Source organism: Etheostoma cragini, chromosome 7 (genome assembly GCF_013103735.1).
Source record: "Etheostoma cragini isolate CJK2018 chromosome 7, CSU_Ecrag_1.0, whole genome shotgun sequence".
Taxonomy (NCBI): domain Eukaryota; kingdom Metazoa; phylum Chordata; class Actinopteri; order Perciformes; family Percidae; genus Etheostoma; species Etheostoma cragini.
The window spans coordinates 21,487,658-21,515,112 of record NC_048413.1 but is presented as its reverse complement, the minus strand read 5'-3'; the positions used below and the strand labels follow the sequence as shown (position 1 = coordinate 21,515,112).

Below are 27,455 nucleotides of genomic sequence, written 5' to 3'. Positions count from 1 at the left end.
TTTATGTGAACAACTTTTAATTTTTTTTAGTTTCTGGTTCATGTCCCTGCTTTGCTCCATCAGAGGAGGAGGGAAGGAGGCCAGGCTGTGGACATTTGGCCCACGCCAGGGATCCACAGTTATAGAGAATTCAATTTGGATGGAAGGGTTCAAATTATACACAGGCAGTTTCTTTCCATAACAAGTGTTGTAGGACAACCAGCAGGAGACCAGTTACATGTGCAGGCCTATATTGAGTGGAAATCCTTGAATTGTTCAAGACATGTACTGACGTTACACTGTGTAACTATTTGAATATTCTTTGCCAATACATATCCCCCTAAATTATGCATAGTCTACCTTATTTAATAAAAGTAAGTGTTGTAGTAGCCTACAACTAACAGGAGACCACGTGGGAAGCAATAACGCTTCATTAATATGTTGCATCTCTCCCCGGTGTCCCTGCGGTCTCTGCGCACTCGTCTCCCAGCCGGAGACCAGTGCTTTTTCCAGGTCGGAGGACGACTCGTTTTGATGAAAATGAGCTTGTAGTTTGTCGTCTACCTCACTACGGTAAGAAATAGACGTCGTTAGTGTTTAAATAACGTTCGCTGATAAGTTATTGACCCTAAAAGTTCAAATCTGTGAATATCTTTTAAACTTTACCGAACGGAGGAGGCTTTGTTGCATGATACAGTTATTTTACACCGTATGGTAAACTACATGTCTAACTGAACGGGTTTGCAGGCGAAATGTAGTTATGTTCAGACTATCGCTAATGTAAAGTCACACGAAGAGTTGTGTGTGGAGAAAGAAACGTCCTTACTTCTCAGTCATATGTTGCTAACTCCTCTAAATTACAACCGGGGTAGTAGCCTACGGAAGAGGATTAGGGCCACTGGTGGAAAATGTATGTGAGTTCTGACTTTATTCTCAGAATTATGACTTTAATCTCAGAATTCTGGGAAGAAAAGTCCGAAGTCTCAGAATTCTGAGATTAATGCCAAAATTATGAGAACAAAGTAAGAATTCTGACTTTAATCTCAGAATTCTGAGACTAAAGTCAGAACTCACACACATTTTTCACCAGTGGCCCTCATCCTCTTCCGTAGGGGTAGCCTTGCACCCGAGTTCCATCAGATGTTGCCAGGTGCTAAACGTTATGTGGTGGAAATATTGTGGAGCAGCTCAACTAATTTGAAAAGATGAATAAAGCGATTTGCTTAAAATAATGTATCAACTGTAACACCTGAGTACTATGTTGTAGTTATGTAAACTACAGTTAAAAAAACTAGTTAGCAAACGAGGACAGTATCTCAAAAGTTAATGATACATTTGTAAAACTAATGATCTCTATGGCCTAAGTGTTCTAAATGGTTAGCTAAAAGCAGGTTTATAGATTAGACACTGGGGGAGATCATTGCTTTACAGTTTAACGTTTGCTCAATTTGATGTAAACATCTACCTGACCCATATGTAACATGTCATATATTAACTCGTCAGCTCAGATCTTTATTGTCCCTTAAGGGGAAATTTGATTAGCGGTAGACGGCAAAAATCACAAACACAATATACAAGAGGACATGAGACATTTATCACAACAGTTACAGAAATCTATCTGCTCTTTAAAAGTGTCGAACTAGTTGAACGTAAGTTATGATAAAGTGCTGCTAAGCAGTGCAGTCAAGGTTCAGGTACTCAGTGTGCTTTGTAGCAGTTGTAAAGCAGTATCCTCCGGTATTATCGTTTTAACAGCTCAAACACTTTTGGTCTTCTTTGCAGGTTGTGAAATTGTCCAAGCCATGCCTTTTTTGGAATTCATAGCTGGGAGCATTTCTGGTAAGAAAAACTATATTTTATTTTTTGACATAACAGAGTAGGCGGTTGAATACAGTATTTGTATGTAAAGAAATAACATTACCCTGTTGGTCATGTAGGTGCAGTTGGACTGGCAGTTGGTCATCCATTAGACACTGTGAAGGTTGCATAACACTGAAATCTATAAACATGACCAAATGCATAAAACTAGGCTAGTTTTTCTTCTGACACCTCATGTTTCATTCATAGGTGCGTCTGCAGGCCCAGTCTGTTTACAAAGGGATATTTCACTGTGTGGCTAAAACATACTCTAATGAAGGGGTAGGTGTTATGTCCTCTTAAATTGTTTCACCAAGTGGCACTGCATAAATAGCCTTCAAGACAGAAAGTATTGATGCATTCTTATTTATTTGTTTATCATACCTCTACTACAACAGCTCCATGGGTTCTTCAAGGGCATGGCATTTCCGGTGCTAACCACAGGCATCACCAACTCTGTTGTCTTTGGCTCTTACAGTAATGCCTTAGATTACCTCACTCAGTCTCAGCACAGTGACCGCAATCAAGAAAAACTGGCTTCTTCTGCACAGATATTCACTGCCGGCTGCTTCTCAGGCCTGGTGCAGGTAAGAACACCTGACATATGCAGTGCTAGCTGGCCTGAGCCAAAGTCCCTTGTCCGGACCTTAACTGCAGATGTTACTGGCATGATGATTGTCACGGTTTCACAGGACAGTGAATTCTCAGGGTGTGAAGACTCTCAATTCACACAGGTAATAGGACATTTTTATAGTTACTTGTAGTGTTTTCCACCTACTCTAAGGAGAATTCAGATATTGTGTAAAAAGATAACAAGATGAATGTGTATAGTGCTACTGGCCCCTAGAGGTGGCAAAGTTCATTACATCCCACAAAAGAAGTAGTCAGAACTAGGTTAAGATTAAGAATGTCACCTAAGCCAAGTACCTGAGAAGAGGCCAAAGGTTTGTGAAAATCAAACTTGTAGCAATCAACCACACAGATGTAGATATTTCTTGTGTTCAGGTAAGAATTTAGCCTAATGCTTGGGCCTAAGTAACGGCTGTAAGATTGAAGTACAATTCAGTAGTTGTCAACATTTTAATAACAACTGTTATTTTGTTTGTAGATATTACATTTTTCTGGATTTATTGCTTAATTCATATTCATGTTTAATATGTTTGTTTGTGTACGTATCTGTGTATCTTTCACCAAGAAAAATTCCTCATGAGTGTACTTTTTGTAGCAATAAAACCTTTTCTGATTCTGATTTCTGAACATACCTTGTCATTGGCAGAAGTGTCAAGAGAGCATCAAAATGATTAGAATTTATTCTTAGAGAACCATGAGTACCATACTATAAGAGCAACCTCTGGGAAATCTGGCCATTAATCTTTCAGATAACCATGTCATGGACCAGAGAATTAATTCTGACTTTATGGTGGTGAAGGAAAAGTTATGGGCTCATCAAAAACCTTTAGGAAACAATCATTCTCTGTAGATCATGAATATATCAAATGTCATGACAATAAGTATTTAGTTCACACAGTGTTTTATCTAACCACCAGGGGGCCTACTGGTGGTTAGATAGGGGCCTCGTGGTAGTACAGTCAACAGGACAGTTCTAAGTACAGGTGTGAATGCACCCAGGACGCATTAAGGACGCATTGGGATCTGATCACTCAGACCACATTCTGAGGGGGTTCAGGCCACATATGGCCACATTCATATAGCAGTGTGTACGTGTATGTGTACCGGGCCACCTAAAGGACCACCTACTAAACTGTAAACGGAACTGCGTACTAATTTAAAGTATTTGGGATGTCACAGAAACCACGTAGAATGCAGTGTGCACGCTAGGTTGACTGTTTTAGTCTGGCGGATGGGTTGGGGGAGTCCAGCACAGTGCTCACTTCACATAAAACCCTATATTTATTTCACCCACAGCAAAATGGAGTCACCGGTCTGTTTGAACTGAATATTCTCTGGTCCAGCTCGCCCAAAAGAAACAGAAACACATGGCTGGAACTTGATATTAATTCCAGTTAGCAAACTCTTTTGATGTATACAGTATCAGGCAGTGCTTGTTAGTTTTAGATTAGTTGTAGTCTTTGTTGGTTTTAGTCTTTTTAGGGAATTTGTTGTCATTAAAAGAAATCTAGAATATCCCCAGGGATACCCATTATTGTGATGTGTTATGCTTGTTTATGTCATAAAACTTATATAATGCTGACTTAAACAAAATCATAACCATTAGGTATAATTTGGGTGGACTAACCCATTAAGTGGATCTGCTTTCAGGTGTTTATTACTGCCCCCATTGACCTGGTGAAGGTGCGTCTTCAGGGTCAAACAACTGCTGACCGATACCGTGGACCCATTCATTGTGTTGCTGTCATCCTGAAGAAGGAGGGACCCAGGGGTCTGTTCAGAGGAGGGCTGGCCCTAGCCCTGAGGGACATACCCTGCTATGGACTCTACTTTTTACCTTACGAGGTCACCCGAAAGGCTCTGACTGAGAGCGGCAAAGAGCCAGGTCAGTTTCAGTGGGAACAGTGCAACAACACAACCCTCAAAAATGAAGTTACAATGGTATTGTGTGACATGTCCTTAGTAGGCCTCTTTCTAAAAGCTGACGACTCTTGACAAGGCCTGCTATCTAGCACACACAAAGGCCCTTGAATCATGGTGCAATGCTAGCAATCGAAAGATTAATGTTGCAAAGACAAACAAGTTACTCTTTTGCAAAAAACAGAGCCCGTTTTACTTAATGGCCTAGGTGCTGAAACTGTCGGAACGTTTAAGTTCCTTTGGTATGGTTCTTGAAAACCATTTGAGTTTTTCAGATAACACAGACTTTATTTTTAAGAAATACACAACGACTCAGTCTCCTCTGAAGACTGAGCTGTCTGGGCGACAGTGCTCAGATTACTGAGCTAGTATACACCACACACATTGAAAGTTAACCTTTCACCTTTCTGCTTGGTGTTGCCCTTTAAGCTGCAAACTCAAGAAGAAGATTAACTGGATAGTGTCAATGGCTAGGAAAATAGTGGGAAAACTCCCAAAACATCGGACCCAAATATACACTGACAAAATGTGGAAGAAAGCTAGGAAAATTACTGCAGATAATACTAAAAAATGCAGATAGTAAAGATTAGCATTATTTGCTTAACTTTTCTGTTGTCAGGTACGCTTGCAATATTGATGGCAGGTGGCTTGGCGGGTGTGGTGACCTGGGCCTTTGCCACGCCCATGGACGTGGTGAAAGCCCGGCTCCAGATGTCAGGGGCCGGCGGCCGGGAGTACAGAGGGGTCCTCCACTGCATAAGAGTGAGCTTCAGAGAGGAGGGAGTGAGGGTCTTTTTCAAAGGCCTTCTACTGAACAGCCTGAGAGCCTTCCCTGTCAACGCGGTCACCTTCCTCAGCTACGAGAGTCTGATGAGGATTTTCTGCCCACCGACGAGATGACCTCTCTCTTGATGGCGATTAGATACACTCCCAGCCATGCAAATTGAATTTTCCTTTGGTGTGGAAATTTTAGCATACATTCACAATGTGACTGTAAGTCAGATATTCTCAGGGTTACTTAAAACTTGCCATACAGTGTTATGGTTTTGGTAAGTTTCTGTTTCCTGTTTTATTTTGGTAGTCTGGTTTTCTGTCTTGTCTTGTTTTACTTCCTGTCTGTTATTTTTCTTACTCTTGTGATGGTCTCATGTGTTTCACCTGTTCCCCAACCCTAGTGTCACCTGTCTTGTTTGCTCGTTACCATGTGTATTTAGTCTCTGTGCTGTCGTTGTCTGTTGTGGGATCATTGTTTTAGTTTTCAGGCGTGTTCTGTGCTGTCTTTTTGTCCATGAATTTATTCATCTCAAGTTCTGTGTGGTCAGGTTCTCGACCTGCTTTCCTGTTTTGTATTAATTTAGTTTATAAGTGGTAACCTGCCTAACTCTGGACATTTTTCTGTTTGTTGTTTTGTATTGTTTGTATCGTTTTTGTTTTCATTAAATCATCAAACTCACCATTATCTTTACCGTCTCTGCAATTTCTTCAACATACTGGGTGCCTCCACTGTGATAGTTGTTAAGCTATTCCACATTGTGATGCCTCTAAACATTACAGACCTGCACCCCGCATCTAGACACAGTTAAGGAAAATTGTTAAACTTCAGCTCCAGCTGATTTTGAGCCGCTCATGTTTACTGGATATCAAATACATTGTTGTCCAAAATGTGCATGTTAACAACTTTGTTGCGGGCAGAGCCATGTTTTTCACTATAGGTCTTTTATTTTAAAGCATTTTAATCCTCTCAACTGGACATAGACAGTAAAGGAATTTCTAATAAATAAACAATACAAATAATGGAAATGATTTTGTTGGTGACTGTTCCATGGAGTCCTTCTAGTAAACCCACCCTCCCTAGAAATTGGGTTTAAAGGCCACAAATGGATAAACTGTGTGTATAAGAATAGGGGCAACATTACAATGTAGCATAGATCAAACGACTGTTTTGTGACATAAATAAGGTCATTCAAAATGACAAATTATTAGAAAGTCTTTCTGGCCCACTACTCTACATTTTTTTAAGAATTGTTAATCAGAATTCTATTTCCAAGTCGAAAAATGAATAAAAAATACATTGTTTACATATGCACAGAAAGGATGAAAGTATAAAAGTAATAAAAAAACTAAACAAATTATAAATCAGGATACATCAATCAGCCATGCAACATGAGATCACTGTCAATACTGGCTGACCACTCAAAATACAAAATACGTTGACACAATGTGCCCAAGAGAAAATACTTTTATTTTCTGCACAGTATCCACCCACCAAACATCATTACATCCTCACTTAAGAATCACATTAGTGAATATTTTAACATCTTTGATTTGCACGTTCCCAAACAGTTCATAAGTGATCTCTCCTACCTCAACACTTCCCACCTCAGCATGTTTGGACTAGCCTCTCTAAGCAGCATTCCAATGACTATATATGGAAGAGAAGTGTAAAAACACATTTGTAGGGTATCAATATCAAATCTAAGCCCACATCTGGTTTTTATAAGCACTTTAAGAAACAAATCCTAAATAACAGGAAATAATCGTAAAGAATGAATGTGTTTATAATGTTAATTAAAAAGTCAGACAAACTTCTGGTGAAATTCAAAACTTAGCGTAAGCCCACAGGTCAGAACAGAAAGAAAAATAAAAACACAGCAAATATAGAGCAATATTTAAATGCTCAAACCGATGGTTTGTCAGACTGACAATGATTAACACAGATTTGTCCAATCAGATAACTGATGGACTTTGTTAGTCACTAACCTCAGAAAAATTAGGAGAGAAGGCTGGAAACACAAACTAGTAGAGTAGGAGACTCGGAGCAGTATGATTATATGCAGCTGTTTTTGGCCAGATGCCAAAATGTAAAAGTCACTTACTGAATGTGAATTTCAACACTTGTATCATGAAGTTATCGTGAACATCTGATGTATGTTTAAAAGTAGCAACAATCCCAGCATGGTTCACCGAAGTAGGTTTTTACATTGAATCCTACCTGTATAATGTAACTGGGGTTTGATGCAAGTGGCCAACTTACAAGTTTTATTTTATTAGTCAATCAGAGAGCTTGTGACCCAGACATTTGACCACATACTGGAAAAACAGGCAAAGAGTGAGTGTATTTTTACAAAATGTCCCCCTTGCAAGAAAACTGAGTTGACGCTTGAACCAGAAAAGTTGGTTTGGAACCGTGTTTGATGTTTACAACAGGCAGGTCGTGTATGAATTTTACAGTTTGCCTTTGTTTGTTTAAAACCTGTCTGATTGCCTAACCAATAGAACCGATGGGCTGAGCCCCAAAAATAAAACTCGTAATAAACCATTGTTCTTTAAGATTATAAATGTGTGATCTTCATTCTCAAGGCTCGTTTCCTGTTGACGGTCCCTGGGTCTGCTATCCCTACATGCATTGGGGGAGTCAGTTTACAACAAAACAAAACATTAGAAGAAATGCAAGAACATACACCCGCAACAGTTCATGATGGAGGTTGAGCATTCCTAGAATGCAGTAAGTGGCTTTAAATGCACACATTGTTTAAAAAATGTGTAAAAAAAATGGTAAGTCTATGCTTTGGCTGGACAACCCTGTGATAAGGCCTCCCATCTCAGGCACTGGTGCCCTATTCACATCTTATATTAAGATGCAATCAAGATAAATTGGACATTGTATGATACAGTGTAGGTTACACCATCACATAATTAAAATATTACAGCTTCAATGCTTTACACATATTTACAATAACATACAATCAGCAGCTGCTGTACCACAGATGAAAGATAAACAAGCACAACCTGGAATGCAAATGTAAAAAAAAAAACTTACAGAAGTCAATTCCTTCAAAAAGCTGAAGGAAACCCTGAGATTCTCCTTTTACTGACAGATATTCAACAAAGCAAAAGATCAAGGATGATTAGATACAAGGACGTAATCAGGTCACGGACAAATAAATACTGTCTAAGCTGCTCCACAGCACTAGGGATAATTTCATCAAACAGACACTGACCTGTACCAAGCCAGTCACAAAGGTTGACCTTAAGCTCTAGGACATGACAGAGACACTAAATGCATCCTGGGAAAACAAAACAAACTGGAATGTGTCCAGGCATACTGTCTGGACAGCCAAAGATAAGCAAACTGAATTTGGTTAAGACCGTGATCTCATTTCAGGCAGCATTTTAGTGTGAAGTGTCGAGTACTCAGTGTGGCTGAGGGGCTCGGAAATTCTGGTCCTGCAGAAGTGGTTTGGGGTTCTGCTCTGAAGCCACGGCCTGGAAGGTTTCCCTCTGGAACTGTCTGGCCTTGTTGTACAGGAAGACCCCGATGAACACGAGGACGGTGCCAAGGGCGCTGACGATGGTGATCTGGTTATTGAACACGAGGATGCTCAGCCAAACCAACATGGCATGTTTGACAGTACTGGCAACACTGAGGAAGAGATGAGGGTTTTTACTCTTGGCATGAACATCAAATTAGTTCAATTTAGGCTAACAATAACTGAGCATGATTTACACATCACAACATACATCAGTATTGTTGCTGACCAGCTACGCCCTTTAATGGCAACACAGGATTTTCCAGCAGGTCAATCTGTCAAGTCATGATGCACTTGTCATTTCAAGCTGGTAACAGAGATTTCATCTCAGTCAAATGGCCTGAACACACATCTGAGGAGTACTGCACTGATTTAGCATTGCACCCCACTGTCAGACAAACAATGGATAAAAATGTATGCCGCAGAACGAGAGATATAAGGCTCGTTTAAGATGAGTCAAGCCTGCACAGAACTGATCAACGGAAATGGCCACACTATGCATGCCGTTTAGACCTGTGTCTGACTTGGTCTATATCCCAGATGTCCCACTTCCAGGATTGCTCTTGTTCTGCCCCAAATTCGGCTTGATGTCACTCTTTTCAGCCAGATGTGAGATGTCTGACTTGACCCTGATTTGCGCCGATGTCGTGGGCAACAATAAAGTCAAGACATTGAGGCGGCTGCCGTTTTAAGAGCCAGGCGCCGAAGTTGCTCTCCAAGGACTTAAAGACCCAGAATAGGATGGGAAACGCCTGGTTCTCACCAGATCTAACAGCTGATTGATTGAGAATTGACTCAAAACTATGACATTTTATAAAAACCTTTGTTGTTTGTTGAATTGATATTTGTCTGATTTGAAGGTTTAGTTTGTTAACAGAAGACATGTTGTGTGGCTGATTAACGTTTAGTGGTCATAAATACATTCAGATTACAGATCATCTACAGTCTGTTGTATATTAACATCAGAAACAGATAAGCTGTACAGCATTCATAATCAAAACATCTGGTAAGCTAAGATCTTTTTTGCAGCCCCAGATTTACTTAATTTATACAATAGGTTTATAGCTCCAGACATTGCGCAGTTCTTCCCTGGGCCACAAAAGGCCTTTTTAAACAACTTATTTTTATAGATGTACAAGTACTTCCCATGGCCGGTAAACATACATTTAAGTGGAAAAATCTGTAAAGTTCCCCTTTAAGATAAATTAAAATTGAGGATTTTCTGCATGCACGCATGATTGATTGGAACATGTGCAGACACAGTATGTTGTTATCTAAAAAGCATGGACTTGTTCCAGCATGCTGATAACCTTACCAGGCACTATGTTCTTTAATGGAGATAAAAGGGATCATATTCAAGCAGGTTCAAGCAGGTGTACGCAATAAAGTGGCCAACAGGTATATAATTATCTTCAACATCAGCTTTATTTAGAAAAAACAAAACTTGCAGCTTGTATAAGACACAAGTAACCACTAACCAGCCATAATAACATGTCAATGGTTTTAGTAAATATTAAGAGCCATGTTATAAATGGGTTTTGTGCCTGTCTCTTACCTGAAGGTAACAGGGGAAATCCGTCCCATGAGAGCATAGGCAGTGACGCTCTGCAGGTGGAACAGGACACCGTCGAAAAGCAGCAACAGGACAACGTCTTGACTAAAGATGAAGCTTCGCCCACTCTTCCCAATCACTGGGATGTCCTGGATACATGGAGACGGAGCACAACAACCATCAACATCCCAACTCCACCTCCACCTTCAGTTCCCCTTCCTGTACTTTGAAATGCCACTCATCATCTGAACACATCTACACTTAATACAGATTCCTTTCTGTTTCTTATGGTAATGTTTCTACTATATTGCCTAACAGCTGATTGAAATTGCCAGTGTCATACTGCTTCTTATTTAAGAAAATTAATAAAACGATTGCCTACAGACTTTAGTTATAAAACGTAATGTAAATAGACTTGCCTAACTGTAAGAATAATTCAGTGCAACATTAATTGTAACAATTATGTGTTGACCTACCAGGAGGAACACCCAGGCAGGTATAAGCATGATGACTGCTGCTGCGCTGGTATAGAACTGCAGTTCTAGAGGGCTGAAATAAGTCAGTTTTTATTACAAATGTTTGACTGCATCAAATACTGTAATTTTATTAAGGGGGGTTCAGAGTCTTTTACCTGAATTTGTATGTGTCTCCACTTAGCAGTTTTTTGGAGAATACGTTCTGCAAACTGAGATCAGAGATAAAGGGTTAGATAAAGCATCACGCCGCCGTGGGATATGTGTGTTAAGCGCTGCAGTACCAGTCCATGATGTTGGTGGAGAGAGCGGCGGAGAAGCCGAGCATGTTGAAGCTAATCTCCGTGGCTGTGCAGAGGCCCAGACCGGCCATGACGGGCAACAGGGACAGGTTCACCCACAGTCCTGCAGATGGAAATAAGTCACCACACTTAACCACACAAAACCTGGTTGCACTGTGGCAGTCCAGTAGGAACACATTCCTGCATTATGTCATAAAGTGATTGATGGGGGAGGTGAAATTAAATGTTTTACTCAGCACAGCGATGATACTAGCTATTAATATGTCTACAAAAACATCCATCTTGTGATATAATTTCTAACGATTACATGCGACAATTAGAATTGATTTCGACTAAGTAAACCCCGCCCACTCTGCCAGCGATATGATTTTGCCCTGCAGTTGGGTCTGGAAGCCTTCACTCCACGTTTAATTCTCCTGCTTCAGTTCACAATTTTGCCGAAACCAATCACAAACTGGCCTATCTACCTGGTGTGCTGTTCCCGGGTTTCACACGATGAAAATGGAGAAGCGACCAAGCAGATTCCTGTTTACATTCAACATAACGGCCATCAAAATCCACCGAAACGCAGCAACCTGTCACCCGCTTCTACGTCCCCCTGGATTGTTAGTCTGATTGGCTGAAGGACTAATTGCGTACAGAGTCATCTGAACTGTGCCCGTTGGTCACAACTCTTGTGCAGAAAAAACACAGAGCTGACTCCACAGACCAATGCTCAATCTCAAATCTACTGAGCTTGTCTTGGTCTTGTAACAGCCAGATTAGAAGTGATTGATTTACTGATTGATTTATTGACACCCAGAGCGCTGCAATTCTGACATTTCACACCCTGACCCCTCATACAGACATACATCAGTGTGTCCTCTACCTGTGTACTCTCCGAGGATCAGCCTGGACATGATGACAGTGAAGATGGGTGCTGAGCTCTTCACTGTCTCTGCAAAAGACACTGCCACATTCTTCAGGCTCACCAAGCCCAGAACCACTGTGGTGAACCTGGAGACAAAGGGGATTTTTAGACTTTTAGAAAAACAAGAGATTGCATTAGTTAATTTGACATTGTAATATCAAGTCTGTCCTTCTTCCTTAGAAGCAGCCGGTTAGTGTCTAACTGGTGACATACTAGTTTAATAAAGAAAAAAAGAGAGAGGGGGGACCTACCTCATGAGCCCAACAAACAGCATGATCATGATGAAGTTGGGGGGGTACTCTGTTCTGGACTTGTGCTGGTACAGGCAACAGGGCACAAACATTTTTAGGAAGCCAATTATGGTGGTGGAGAGCATCTGAACTGCACCTGGGCAGCATATGGAAGACAACAAGTTAGAGCTCCAGGCACAAACACCTGCAGTATGAATGTCACATAAACTTCTTCAACTCCTTGAGATGAAACTTGAAAACCTACTATTTACTATTGCTAGACTATCTAATAATCTACAGCAGCACAAGTCATGCTGAAGGTTTTGTATGTTTTAGTCTTAGCTATTGATTTCCATTAATATCTTTCGTCAAAGTTAAATTATCATCAAATGCAATTTAATTTATATTAAAATATATCATTTATATAATGCCAATATGTTGTTGGAAAAGTAAATGTTAGAGTAAAACCCATTAGCTAAAATTCTCATCGTAAAAAGGGTCATTTGAACTTTCATTAAAGATGCACAATTGCTGTGTATTGTAGTTTATGCGATGTGCTGTTAATTATGGCGTGCGGTCTTAAACGCCAGTGCCAAAGACAAATATTGATTTTCAGCCAATCTAATGGACAATAAAAATGTTCTGTATCCACAAATATTCGGCATCTGGCAGGCACTCCTGGACATTGCAGTATCCCTTAATGCACCAGCAGAGTTTTTTTCCTATACTGTAATTTAATTTAAAACAATTCATGGTTGCTACCTATCTCAAGCCTGTGGCATGTTTCTCCCTGGAAAGCAGGGAGTGGAATATGAATAAGACTGGAGGAATGCTTTAGAAATCTGAGCAGTAACACAAAATACATATAATAATAATAATAATAATAATAATATGCAATATATAAAAGGCTAAAACCTGCAAAACCAAGTATGTTATTCCTTTTATTTACCAAGCATGCTGGGTTCCCCCTCTAGCAGTGACAGGATGTACTTGTTGAGGAACAGGGTGCAGAAGCTGAAGAAGTACCACAGGCCCAGGTAGGTTACGGAGCGCCAGTTCCATACCCCTGACTCGGTCTCTATCACAGTAGTCTCTGTGACTGTGATCTTTAGTACCTGCTCCCCTGGCAGGCTCTCGCTGCGGCTCAGCACCACTCGCTCCTGGTGGCTGCGGAATAGTGACAAGAGGCGCCACAGCGGGTGCCTGGCACTCAGCCTGCCGCCTGGCATCACTCCTGCTGCCTGAGGGGCATCCAGGGGCCCCACAGGTGGGTGGTAAGAGGGAGGTGAGGGGTTGATGAGAATTGTGACAGTTAGTCCATCTTCTACTGGTCCAGCAGTCAATCTGTCTCTCAGTCTTGTAGCAAATCCTGGGAATACTTTAAGTCCTGATGTCCCCTGTCATCTGCTGCAAAAGCTGGAGCGTATTCTGTCAGGTGAGAGACAAAAGGTGAACAGAGGGGAGGAAATTATCCTCTTTGCAATGCACTGGTAAAGATCAAATTTTTTTGTATCATACTGTGTCACATATCCATTAGGTGATTGACCATTCTCTTGTTACATATAGTGTATTTTGTCTCATGCTGGTCTGATCTTTTACAAACAATCACATGGCTTATGGATGGATAATCTTCATCACTCCATATTACTTCACATTCGTAGTCTATTCACTATACTTACACTGTTTGTTGTCTTATGTTACATACTAGCTACTGTATTAACTACATATTTATTGAATACTACACTGATGCTGCAAACACCTAGGTTAAAACACTTTTTCATATTCTTAATTCACTGTCATATGACAAGAAGCAATCGTTTAAGCCCACAAACTGAGCATGATGCTGAAAAAAAGACTGAGTGACAGGTGAAACAATCAACCGGTTTTCACTGAGTAAGGGGGAATTTCATTGTTATTCTTTTATAACTTTTTTTGAATTTTCACTTGTGTGAGTTCAACTATTGAACTATATAGTTGTCAGTTTAAATTGGCCAAATGTCCTTGACAAGATTAGAGGTTTCAACCGAGACCTGGAGGGAGGATTTCTCCAGGCCTTAGGAGGTCAGAGAAAGCTAAGAAACTGATCATAATGTAACTGCAATCTAATTAAGAAACTCTTTACATGGTCAGGGTAGTGATGTAATGACACTATTAGCTCATCTTCAACGTGTGCGTGTGTGTGTGTGTGTGTGTGTGTGTGTGTGTGCGTGTGTGTGTGTGTGTGTGTGTGTTTGTTATCCGTTGGACTGCCCTAAAGATACTGCTTGCAGACTTGGACACTCTGTAGACTGTCTCTTCACGTGCACGACAGTAAACATAGCAACAAAAACAATCAAATTGACTAAAATTTCAACCGAAATTTCCAGTTGTTAGCCTTGAAGTTAACGTTGTTTTACTGAGTTTAAGAGTGGTTCAACCGGATCAGTTAGTATCTTTAAAACGCCCTGATCTTTGTTCTCAACACCAACAATGAAACACTGCCAGACAGTATGGTATTTTAAGTTTAGTGTAGATAACGTTCGCTAGGACAAAGGTGTATGCAAATTCAAGATGTAAAGAACTCTTACCTCTCTGAATCTAGATGCTACAACTTGGACCGAAAAATTCTTTAAGTCAAGCCCCGAAGACAGCCGCGAGATTTATAAAAAAAGAATAAAGGAAGTTGCACATTGACGTTAGCTAGCTGCTATTTTTTTGCCGTAACATGAGATGCATAGCAGTGGAAGCTACAAAGCCAGCCGTGCTGCTAACCGACATAGTCCACCACACGAGGGAGTGTTAAATTAGACTACACCCAAACGAACGTGTCTGGAGTTACTCATCTGTGCACCTGACGGCGAGACGTCGCCGCTAACAACAATAGAGCTCAGTGTCAGGCTGGCCTGAAAAACAACACAATTAAAAACCTTCAAAATAAAATCTCTATTCCCGTATATAGATTGGTGCTAGCTAATTTATTGACTCGTTTTATAGCAATTTTCCCTTTAAACATGTTTAGATATGTATTTCTAATCACAGGTCGTAGCTATTTGACCTCTATTTATAGAATAACATTATATATAGTTTAGCATATGCTTTTATTTTATATGTTACAATCGCTGCGTGTCCGGTAAAACTAATTTTAACTTGATTCATCTGCCACTAAACAAAGATCTTAAATTATGTCTTCTTCAAAATAACCGTGGGTCAATGTGTTCGTAGAAGTTAAAATATGCTGTTTTTACCAGATTTGGAAAAAGCAATCCGCAATTGATGGGAAATGAACATTATCTATTAAATGTGAGGGTTAATTTCCTTAACTAATTATTTATTTTATCGCTGAGATTATTTACACAGATCACTGGGATCAACTCCAATGGCTCGTTTAAACCTGAACTCTCGTTAAACTTGTTGAATAGGCCCACAGATGTTGCGGTTTTTATTTTCCATTAATTAAAATTATATTGAAACAATTTGTACTGCTGATATTTGATTTAACGATGTTTTAATACTATTTTAATGCTTTTATTATATTTAGTTATGCCAATATTAATAGGCCTAGTGCATACTGTTGAGCAGTTGTAGTTTACCACTGTGACCACTGCAGGGCACCGAACACTAGCAGAATATATCTTGATGGGTCCAGCTCCAAAAAACGTTGGAATTAACGTCCGTCCCCATAACGCAGTCTCAAACTCAATGCCCCTGGTTTATAATGCAGGTTGTCCAATAATAACTTGGCATCTCCAATGATGACTTCAGGGGTATTTTCTCCTAGCCTACTTGACAAAGCTCCGCCACCACAGAGAGACACAGAAGATTTATAGCTTGTTACACAGGGTGAATAGAAGATATCATCATCATATCTTGTTTCACTGTAGGCTATGTTATTTAACTACAGTGATGGTTGACTTGTAACTGTAGAAACCCACAGCCACGTGAACACGATTCATTCAGAAGATAGTTAAGATTAGACAAATTATAAGGCTATGTTGACAATCATTTTACTAGATGATTATTCCAACGCACATTCAACAACACATTCAAGTTTATATTGCAGACACAATACAGCATAACTCCGTTAGTATGATAGGTTATGAATTGTTGTCTTCCAGGGGGCAGCAGCCAAACAGAAAAGACGAAGAAGAAATGTATGTCAGAGCAGCAGCAGAAGAAGAAGTATAACAGTCCTAAATTGGATCTGCTAGACTGGTCGACGGAGACGGTCAAGAAAGTATACCGTATATTCGGTTAAGGTTGAGCATGAATAGTGGGGATTGGTTTGGGTTAGGGTATGAGTACCAGGGTAAACCAAACAGAGGCAGAATAAGACGGGCTACGAGGAACGTCCTTTGACGTCAATAAAGAGTGGAGTAGATCCGATCTAGCATCTCCCCCAACACAGGCTTGTGCTTCCTGATCCTGTTTATATGCCAAATGTGAAACTAAAGTTCTATCAACTGGAGGTGCAGAAAGCAAAAGGTCGCAGGAATGTAAGCTCAGGGTCCAACAGGCTGCTGCACAAGGAAATGGAAGAGATAAGGTCACTAAAGAAGTTTGTATACTTCTCATTTACAGTTGTGCTATTGTGCTAATCGGTCGTTCAGATCTCGTAACGTTGTTAAGGCTAGATGCTACCCTGGTTACAGCCCAGGTTACAGCACCCACCACTCGTGAAACCCGTTGTTAACGTTTTATGAAACAACAGGTTATATGTATTGAATACCTCATCTCACTTTTGACTGTCTGTTATTCTATTAAAATGCCACATTACTGCTGTAAAACAGAAAGTAGACAAAGATGCGGCGACACATGTACAAGTCAGTTTTTCATACACAAAAGAGAGAGAAAACAGTAGAATGTCAAAGATGAAATGATGTTACCTTAGCTATATATAGCTATACTACAGAGAAAAATAAAGCACCACCCATATTCTGATTGATATATAGGATCTGTTGATGTCTGGTTGCGTGTATTTAATGCGTTGTAACAATGTGTATGATACTTTTCAATTTTTAAAACGAATTTATGTGTGTTTGATCGTTTCATATATATTTTCAAATTGGTTTTACACAAAAACCCATTAATGTGATAAAATCCACAAAGCTGATCTCAAAAGTGCTGAAACATAAAGCAATTATACAATGTATCTAATTCAAGTAAATTATTGAAATTAAATTCAAAACCTTTAAAGATCTAAAGTCTTTTAATCACCACATTTTTTACAGTCATTACTTACTATTCACATACCCAAACAGGTTCTATTACATGTCACGTTTCATCCAAAGCAACTTATAATTGCATATTACATATGTATGGAGCAGCTAGGGATTAAGTGTTCTACTCAGGAACACATAGGTTGGTTGATGTCTGGCTGTAGGAATTGAGTCTCCCACACCAACGGTGTGTGTGTGTCATAACCACTGCACCATCACCACCCTTACTGATCATTGATGGGAAAGTTGACTCTTGTGTAGCTCCACATTCCCAGCGTTCACAGCAGGATATATGTTTCAGGGTTCTCCTGACCAGTCTTCGATTACAATGTAGGCTACAGCCTACAACAAACCAAAGAGATTATCATAGATTTTAGTAGAGATAAAATAACACTTCCTCCCTTCAAGATATATAGTAAATGAGTAGAGCGGGTCTCAACCTACACACTGATTTTTATCTTTTGACTTTGTTGAGGCCCCTTCTATAGGCACTGGGTCAGTCAGTGTTGTGGGCTTAAATGGTGCCTGGAATTCTTTTTGTGTAGACACACAGAGCGGCTGTGGCTCAGTACTAGAGCGGTCGCCTGCCAGTTAAATGGTTGGTGGTTTGATCCCTAGTCTTTCAGTTCTATGTGGAAGTCTCCTAAGACAAGACACTGTTCCCAGAGTTGCTGCACCATTGGTGTGTGAGTGATTATCTGGTGGCCCCTTGTACAGCAGCCTCAGCTGTGAATGGTTCCAAGCTGTATATAAGAACAGTCCATTTACGTTACATAACCTGTGTTGGTTTGTCTCTTGCTCTGTTTTATTGGCTTGGTTTGTCTCTTGCTCTGTTTTATTGACTTGGTTTGTCTCTTGCTCTGTTTTATTGACTTGTAAAACACTTTGAACTTATATGTTTACTTACTTTTACCAGGTCCATTTAATTCTGTGTTAGGATGGCTTGTGATCACTAAACAAGCTGTTTTAAAAGTACATCATAGTTTCTTATTTCATTATTTGAGTGCTTCTTCAAAGCCCTTTTTTCAGAAGACTTGTTAAAGTAGGAAGCACACAGGTGTAAATTATGAAATTAATGATCACTGTCAACTGCTCAAATCACTTATTGGGACATTTTATTAGAACAAAGCCTTTGTTAATTTTAACATTCTGTGCTTTTCCTACTATAACTCAAACTGTCTGCCGTAAATAAGGCTTAACATATCTTCTTGGTATGCTCATTCTGGACTATTTCTATACTACATACTGGCATATTTCTTTTTCTTTTCCCTTTGCTTGTGCACTATCCTGTGCTTGCTGTTTGTTGCTTTGCTTCGTTATTTATTAAAGATTTGTATTTTAATATCTCTATTCACAGTCTATTAATCAGTGGCCATAGTACTTGACAAAAATATTTATTAAAAGAAAAAATTAAAAGTTACTCCACAAGTTATTTATGTTTGCTGACATGCAGTATAACTTTTCATTACACATATTCTCTATTATATTTCCAAAAGTCTGCCCTCGTCTGTATGATCAACACGATCATTTAGTCCTGATGCATTAAAGTTAAAACTGAACTTCTTTTTTTTTTACACTGCAGTCCTTTGTTGGGTAACCAGATTTCTGGGCAACCACATGAGGACCCAGACCTTCTGTCGCCAAACCTAAGGCCGAGACACCAGGAACTGATCCCGACACCATGTGGACCGGTGAGCTGCCGCAGCAGAAAAAACGCTAACAGCGTCCGGATAGCTCAGTTGGTAGAGCAGCCACTCAAATGTAGAAGTTTACTCTTCAACGCAGTGGGCCCGTGTTTGACTCTGACCTGTGGACCACTGCTACGTGTCATTCTCCCCTTTTATCTCTTTAGCTGTCCTGTCAAATAAAGGCCCAAAAAATAATCTTTTTAGAAATTAAACTAGAACATGAGTCTAGAAAGTAGAAGTTAGGTCAGTTTTCAGTTCTGTGGGTGTGATGAAAGGCTCAGATGTCATCTAAATAATCATTAAATTAATTTCAAACTATTGAATAACTATGTTCCAGTAATCTCTCAGCCCTGCCTAGGGCTGGGCAATATATCGAGACCATTATCTAGACCAATATGTGAGGCTAGTTATTGTCTTAAATTTTGGATATCTCAATATTGTGATATGACACGAGTGTTGTCTTTTACTGGTTGCAAGTAAAATGATGTAATTTTCTGAACTTACCAGACTTGCTTGTTGTTTTATTATATGCCTTAACACACTTAGTCATTGTATCCGCATAATTGGTGATTATTTATCCCAAATCTCATTGTGTTAATATTTTATGAAAGAACCAATAATCATGTTATATATATATATATATATATATATATATATATATATATATATATATATATATATAAACAAAATTTGATTTTTTCCATATTGCCCAGCTGTGTTTATATTGTCATATTTGACTTGCAGACTACCAATCTAAGTGTTGTCTTTATCGCAGGTTGTTTCACATTCTTTGTCCTGTCCATCTCCACCCTCCTGCAGATAAAGCCATGGTCGGAGCTGTCATGTCTGCTCAAGCTCTACTTCTGCTTCACCATAGCGTCTCTTCTGGCGCTGCTCGGCCTCACCCTGTTCAGCATCTACAAGCAGCACATGGACACAGATATATACGATGTGGACAACTTCACTGTGTCTCTCATCCAGTTGGTTGGAATCTGTGAGTAAAATCACTTCACTAAAAAGCAGACAGCCATGTAGTGCCAGTGTCTTTGCAAGTCCATCTAATACCACATCCGATTATCAGCCTGTCACACTGTTTGCAAAAAGAAGAAGTTTTTCTGATGTAATCATGTGATGAAACTGTGGAAGAAATGAATGCAATGGCTTTAACCTTGCATTTCCCCCAGATAGTTTCACTGCTCTTATCTCCTACAGACAGAAAAAAGCCATCTGCTGAAGCTTTATCTTTTAACAACGTGTCTGTATGGATCTTTATTTCTTTTTTATTTACAGTATTTTACTTTTCTTAATAATGGTTTTGCTGCTGAATCACTTCCATCATTCTACCGTTAAACCTATATAGCCACAACTGTCAATATATTAGGTTTACAACTAACAATTATTTTCCTTATTGTTCAATCTGCCAATTATCTTTTTAGATTAATCGTTTGTTGCTGATGATCAGACTAAGTTAAGAAACCTTCAAATAAAATATCAACTCAAGTATCAACTCAATCTTTTTACTTTTAGGTTTTAGTTTTAGTTTTTAGTTTTTTTTTGTGTTTTTTTTGAACGATCACAAGCCGGAATGAAAACAAGTTGAACTGAAATAAAAGTAACAAAGCTATTTTTAAAATGTGAGGAGTAGAAGGTCCAGCTAATTGCTTGAAAATGCAAGTAGTAGAAGTAAAAAGTCTGCTGTAAAAGAATTACTCCAGTAAAGTATAGATACCCAAAATTTCTACTTAAGTAATGTAACAAAGTATTTGTACTTCTTATTACCTCTAGTTATTGTTAATGACATTTTATACACTAAAATGGTAAAAAGATCAGTAACAGGACCATAATAAGTAGGTAAGTACCCATCCAACTTATTCAGTTTCCATACGATATCTGGGATTTGAGTATTGTCCAATAACGAGTACTGATCCAATACTAGTGTTTAATTAATAAGCTGTATGCCTCACTGTGTGGAAGTGACAGGGCTCATTCCTTCATTAGACTTGCTTTAAAAAAAATGCTTTCCTAATTTTGTAAAACAAAATGTAACAAATAAATATATTTGGTAGATGGACTGCATTTATATAGCTCGTTTATAGTCTACTGACCTCTCAAAGTGCTTTACAACACATGCCAACATTCACACACACATTCACACACATAGTCATACACACATTCATACACCGATTACTAGACATGCGTAACTCCTGACTGAGTCAAGCTACCCTGCAGATATAAATGTTCTGAATTTTTGTTTATTATTTAAATAATACAGAATTGGATGAAACACATCGGCCCATGGTCACCAATACACGATCCAGCTATTTGAGTCAGTATCGGCCTGATATCCAACATCTGTATAAGAATGGTGCATCCCTAAAATTATAAACGTTTTTTTATAAAAGTATAAAATATCAATTGACAGTGCATCATAAGGGCTTTACAGTCCGACATACGGGAGATGATGGATTGTGTGAGCATTAATAAAATTAAAAAAAGTACATGTAAAAGAGTAAAATGTGAAAGTGTATCTATTCAAAAAATACATTACTGTAATGAAGTGACTAGTATTGTATGTGAGTATTGTATGGTCTGTCCCCCGCAGTGTTCTGCATCTACTACATCAGTCGGGGTGTGATGCAGGAGAACAGACAGGAGCTGGTGGTGTTTGTGCTCAGCGTGTTGGGGGTGATGATTCGATCTGTGGTCAACTTCTCTGTGCTGGGGTCAAAGAGCAAGCAGGAGCTACTGGTAGGTCGCCCTCTACTGGCCTCACTGAGAAAACACTACACCAAGACAGTTTTATGATGAATGATCATCTATCTAATAAGTTGGGAAGCCTCTATATATGTGTGTGTGTGTGTGTGTTTGTGTGTGTGTGTGTGTGTGTGTGTGTGTGTGTTTGAAATATCTTTACTTCATCCTTGGTTTCCTGGGTACACATTGGGTGGCACATGGCGCACCGCCATCAGTCCATAAGGCAAACGTCTGTGATTACTCCAAATTTTAATAGTGATACTTTTTGAGTAAATTCTGAATCTGCCACATCTATCAGGTGAATGTGGTAGTAATTATTTAAAATTCCAATTAGTCTTCCTCCAATACTTTAAGCTCTGCTTGTTCACCCAGTAAGAGCGTGCGCCCCATGTAGGTTGAGTCCTTTGCAGTGGCCTAGGTTCCAATCTGACCTGCGGCCCTTTGCTGCATTTCCTTCCCTATCTCTCTCCCACCTTTCCCGTCCATCCACTGTCACTCTAAAATAAAGTGAAAAAATTATTTTAAAAAATAAATGAAAAAGTATTTAATTTAATCTTATCTTCCACCACTGGATATCACTATTGTACATACTGTATCAGTCACATGACTGCATATCATTGCTGCTGCTGTTTGCTGATGCTGAGTTATCTACATCTAATGTTTGTCTTCATATAGGGAAAATTAACTGATGGTAAATTGTGAGAAACAGATTTGGCTTATGCAAAAGGTGAAAACACCTCTGTCATTTAGATTTGTCTTTCTCTAGTTAGAATAACTAAGGCGGCCCCGTTCATAATGTGCCTGTTAAGAACTAACAGATTGATTGGCCTCCTGTTGCAGCTTTCTCCAGAACCACTGCACCCAAAAATAACTTAAAGAAGGTCCCCAATGCAGCCCAACTGTATACTATATACTGACTGTGTACTTCACCCATCACCCATCACATCAAAACATTGTACTACTTAATTTACCACACAGAGAAATGCTACTGGTTTTGTTGCAGATTCACATTTTACTCATAAAGTATCACATTTAAAATATGATGCATTGTTATTCATTAAACTATCGTTTAACTACATTAAGTCAATTTGCAAATTGAAAATTAGTTGCAGGATGTGCGATATTAATAATTTTACTATTAATAGTAAATAGTTTTACTTCAGAAGAAATGTTTTGAGTACCTCTTCTACCACTGCCAATACCAACACCTACTCGTCATCGTTTTAGTTGATGCAAAGTCATTACATTTTAATCTATTTGTAGTCATTTCTTATTTTTTTTAAAGTTATGTTTATCATGTTTAAATCTACAGCTAGCTGCTGCATCACTGGCTAGTTTCTACTGTTCAGTAAAAGGTTTGCTGATCTGTGACCTGAACTCTCCATGACATATATTGTAGTTAGTGACCCCGTCCCTTTACCACCTTGCAGGAAACACTCTGCAAATGCTCTTGTGGCAGCACTTTATCCAATCCATCCAATTTCAATTATCCAATTTATCCATCACTTGGATTTATGATAAAATACCTGAAAAACTACATTAGTTTTAGTATTCAGTATCATCATTTTGGCAACACTTACATCACTCATCAGGATTGTATAAAGGATGTTGTTTATGTAAAATCTAACATCAATTAAAATGTATTATCTGGTTGTGATCTTTTTGCGTTGCAGGTTCGCTTCGTGTGCATTATGTGTCTTGGCGTGATCCATGTCTTCTGCACCACGCTGCTCATCCAGAAGCCCAACATGATGGCATTCCGTGTGGGCGGGGCCTTGGAGAGCCTCCAGGAGCAATACTTTCTGCTCAACCTGTGTTTCTCCATGGTGACCTTTGATCTTCAGGCTCAGGTTCATGTGCATTTCTTTATACAAAATGTGTCAAAGACAACTTCCACAATGCAGACTTAATTTCTTAGGACATACTATAATGTGACTTTTTGATTGTTTAATTTTTACAACAAACCATGACTTTGAAAAAATCGATTTTACAACATGCTATACTTTTTATGATTTTTTGACATACTATACTAAGACATTTTACAACATACTATACTTTTATGACTTTTTTCAACATACTATACTATGACATTTTCATGACTTTTTCGACATGCCATATCATGACTTTTTGTAACATACTATAATATGACTTTTAATAATTTTTTTCTACATGCTATACTATGTCTTTTTGCAACATACTATACTATGACTTTTTGCTACATACTATATATTACTTTTTATAACTTTTTTTTTTACATACTATACTATAACATTTTTTTTACTTTTTTTGACATATGTCAAAAAATTGTCTGGAAACAAAGATTGTAGGAAACTTCATACATAAAACAGAATGTGTATTGATGTGATCGGATTCTTCTGAGAGAAAATTGCAGTTGAGCAAGTTTCTTGTGGCGTGACAGCTCGAGTTGCACAATGGAGTGTTTCCATTTAGAATAAAGCACATATGGTGACCACATAATACAAAATATGCACATAAATTTGCATCGGCACATAAGAGAAGTGCAGTAGGCAATGTGTAGGAGAGCCAGGGATGGTTCAGGTCAGGGCTTTCTGCAACCCTTAAAGTGGGTTTTGTGGTTTAAATCAGTGTCTGTCGCCTTGTTTTTTTTCTATGACCTTTTACAACATAATGTTCTTTTAATGACATTTTTCGACATACTATACTATGACATTTTTATGATTTTTCTTGATTTTTTATAAATACTATGACCTTTTTCATCATATCTTTATTATGACATTTTACAGCACACTATACATTTTATGACTTTTTTTGACATACTATACTATGACATTTTACCATATACTATACTAGGACTTTTTGCGACATATCATAATATGAATTTTTTATTACTTTTTTTTCGACATACTATACTAAGACATTGTTATTACTTTTTTGACATACTATACTATCACATTTTACAACATACTATACTTTTGATGACTTTTTTTGACATACTATGACATTTTACAACATACTATAATTTTAATGAATTTTTTCGACATACTATACCATGGCATTTTTATGATTTTTCATGATTTTTTCAACATTCTATGACCTTTTTCATTGTATCTTTAGTATGACATTTTAAAACACACAATACTTTTTATGACTTTTTTCGACATACTTCGACATTTTCATGACTTTTTCGACATGCAATACTATGCCTTTTTATAACTTTTTTTGACATACTATACTCTGACATTTTTATGACGTTTTTTGACATACTATACTATGACATTTTTATGATTTTTCATGATTTTTTTGACATACTATACTATGTCTTTTTTCATATATCTTTTATGACATTTTACAACATACTTTAAGTTTTATGACTTTTTTGACATACTATACAGAGACATTTTATCACATACCATAGTTTTTATGATTTATCATGATTATTTCAACAGACTATGTCTTTTTCAACATACTATACTATGACTTTTTGCAAAATACTATAATATGACTTTTTATTACTTTTTATGACATACTATACTATGACGTTTTTAAGACCGTTTTTGACATACTATACCATGACATTTTTTATGATTTATCATGATTATTTCAACATACTATGACTTTTTTCATCATATCTTTAGTATGACATTTTACAACATACTATACTTTTTATTACTTTTTTCAACATACTATACTATGGCATTTTTATGATTTTTCATAATTTTTTTAACATTCTATGACCTTTTTCATCGTATCTTTAGATTTTCATGACTTTTTTCGACATACTATACTATGACATATTTATGACTTTTTCGACATGCTATACTATGCCTTTTTATAACTTTTTTTTACGTACTATGCTATGTCTTTTTCAACATACTATACTATGACTTTTTGAGACATACTATAATATAACTCTTTATAACTTTTTTTGACACTGACATTTTTATGACCTTTTTCAACATACTCTACAATGACATTTTACAACATACTATACTTTTTATGACTTTTTTGACATACTGTACTGAGACATTTTACAACCTACAATAGTTTTTATGACTTTCTTTGACATACTATACTATGACATTTTTATGATTTTTCATGATTTTTGCAACATACTATGACCTTTTTCATCATATCTTTAGTATGACATTTTACAACATACTATATTTTTTATGACTTTTTTTGACATACTATACTATGACATTTTTATGATTTTTCATGATTTATTTGACATACTATACTATGCCTTTTTTCTTCATATCTTTATGACATTTTACAACATACTATACTTTTCATTACTTTTTTGGACATATTATACTATGACATTTTCATGATTTTTCCGACATACTATACTATGACTTTTTTCATCATATCTTTACTATGACATTTCAAACATACTATACGTTTTATGACTTTTTTTTACATACTATACTGACATTTTCATGATTTTTCCGACATACTATACTATGTCTTTTTCTTCATATCTTTACTATGACATATTACAACATACTATATTTTTTATGACTTTTTTTGACATACTATACTATGACATTTTTATGATTTTTCATGATTTATTCGACATACTATACTATGCCTTTTTTCATCATATCTTCTCTGACATTTCCAACATACTATAAGTTTTATAACATTTTTTTACATGCTATACTAAGACATTTTACAACATACTATACTATGACATTTTCATGTTTTTTTCAACATACTATACCATGACTTTTTTCATTATTTGTTTGCTATGACATTTCACAACATACTATACATTTCATGACTTTTTTGATATACTATACTAAGACATTTTACAACATACTACACTTTTTATGACTTTTTTCGATGTACTGTACTATGACATTTTCATGATCTTTTTCGACACACTATACTATGCCTTTTTTCATCATATCTTTTATGACATTTTACAACATACTATACTTTTTATGACTTTTTTGGACATACTATACTATGACATTTTTTATGATTTTTTTATGATTTATTCGACACACTATACTATGCCTTTTTTCATTTTCCACCATGCCTAGTATGTATAGTATAGATGCATAGTATGTCGATATTTTCCGCTATGCCTATTTTTACTTTTTGCGATGTATTATACTATGACATTTTCATGCCTTTTTTCAACATACTATACTATGACATTTTAAAGTTTTTCATGATTATTTTGACATACTATACTATGTCTTTTTTCATCATATCTTTTATGACATTTTACAACATACTATACTTTTTATGACTTTTTTGGACATACTATACTATGACATTTTCATGATTTTTCCGACATACTATACTATGACTTTTTCATCATATCTTTACTATGAAATTTCACAACATACTATACGTTTTATAACTTTTTTGACATACTGTACTGAGACATTTTAAAACATACCATAGTTTTTATGACATTCTTTGACATACTATACTATGACATTTTTATGATTTTTCATGATTTTTGCCACATACTATGACCTTTTTCATCATATCTTTAATATAAAATTTTACAACATACTATACTTTTTATGACTTTTTTTGACATACTATACTATGACATTTTTATGACTTTTTAATGAATTATTCGACATACTATACTATGCCTTTTTTCTTCATATCTTTATGACATTTTACAACATACTATACTTTTCATTACTT

General features: G+C 37.4%; 3 protein-coding genes across 4 annotated transcripts in view; 2 read left to right on the top strand and 1 right to left on the bottom strand.

The window, feature by feature from the left end:
* Positions 1 to 450: 450 nt before the first annotated feature.
* On the top strand, positions 451 to 5,414 carry LOC117947563 (solute carrier family 25 member 45). The gene is made up of 7 exons (XM_034876607.1): positions 451 to 552; positions 1,762 to 1,818; positions 1,917 to 1,960; positions 2,047 to 2,118; positions 2,235 to 2,423; positions 4,117 to 4,351; positions 5,006 to 5,414. The coding sequence occupies exons 2-7, from the start codon at positions 1,782 to 1,784 to the stop codon at positions 5,284 to 5,286; spliced, it is 858 nt and encodes a 285-aa protein (XP_034732498.1). The 5' UTR covers positions 451 to 552; positions 1,762 to 1,781; the 3' UTR covers positions 5,287 to 5,414.
* A 1,193-nt stretch (positions 5,415 to 6,607) lies between these two features.
* Positions 6,608 to 15,001, bottom strand: LOC117947547 (solute carrier family 35 member E2A-like). Its single transcript, XM_034876585.1, has 9 exons — positions 14,731 to 15,001; positions 13,113 to 13,591; positions 12,185 to 12,320; positions 11,892 to 12,019; positions 11,006 to 11,126; positions 10,880 to 10,933; positions 10,725 to 10,797; positions 10,252 to 10,397; positions 6,608 to 8,809 (listed from the first exon to the last, which is right to left on the bottom strand). The coding sequence occupies exons 2-9, from the start codon at positions 13,390 to 13,392 to the stop codon at positions 8,581 to 8,583; spliced, it is 1,167 nt and encodes a 388-aa protein (XP_034732476.1). The 5' UTR covers positions 13,393 to 13,591; positions 14,731 to 15,001; the 3' UTR covers positions 6,608 to 8,580.
* A 1,408-nt stretch (positions 15,002 to 16,409) lies between these two features.
* Positions 16,410 to 27,455, top strand: part of LOC117947549 — a 13,386-nt gene continuing 2,340 nt past the window's right edge. The window contains exons 1-5 of one of the 2 annotated variants that reach the window (XM_034876588.1): positions 16,410 to 16,685; positions 18,941 to 19,049; positions 19,866 to 20,040; positions 21,649 to 21,794; positions 23,474 to 23,650. In XM_034876588.1, coding sequence (XP_034732479.1) covers positions 16,573 to 16,685; positions 18,941 to 19,049; positions 19,866 to 20,040; positions 21,649 to 21,794; positions 23,474 to 23,650 — 720 coding nt within the window. In that variant the 5' untranslated portion in view covers positions 16,410 to 16,572. Of the gene's footprint in view, positions 16,698 to 18,940; positions 19,050 to 19,865; positions 20,041 to 21,648; positions 21,795 to 23,473; positions 23,651 to 27,455 lie in introns of both variants that reach the window. The other variant, XM_034876587.1, reaches the window with a different exon arrangement.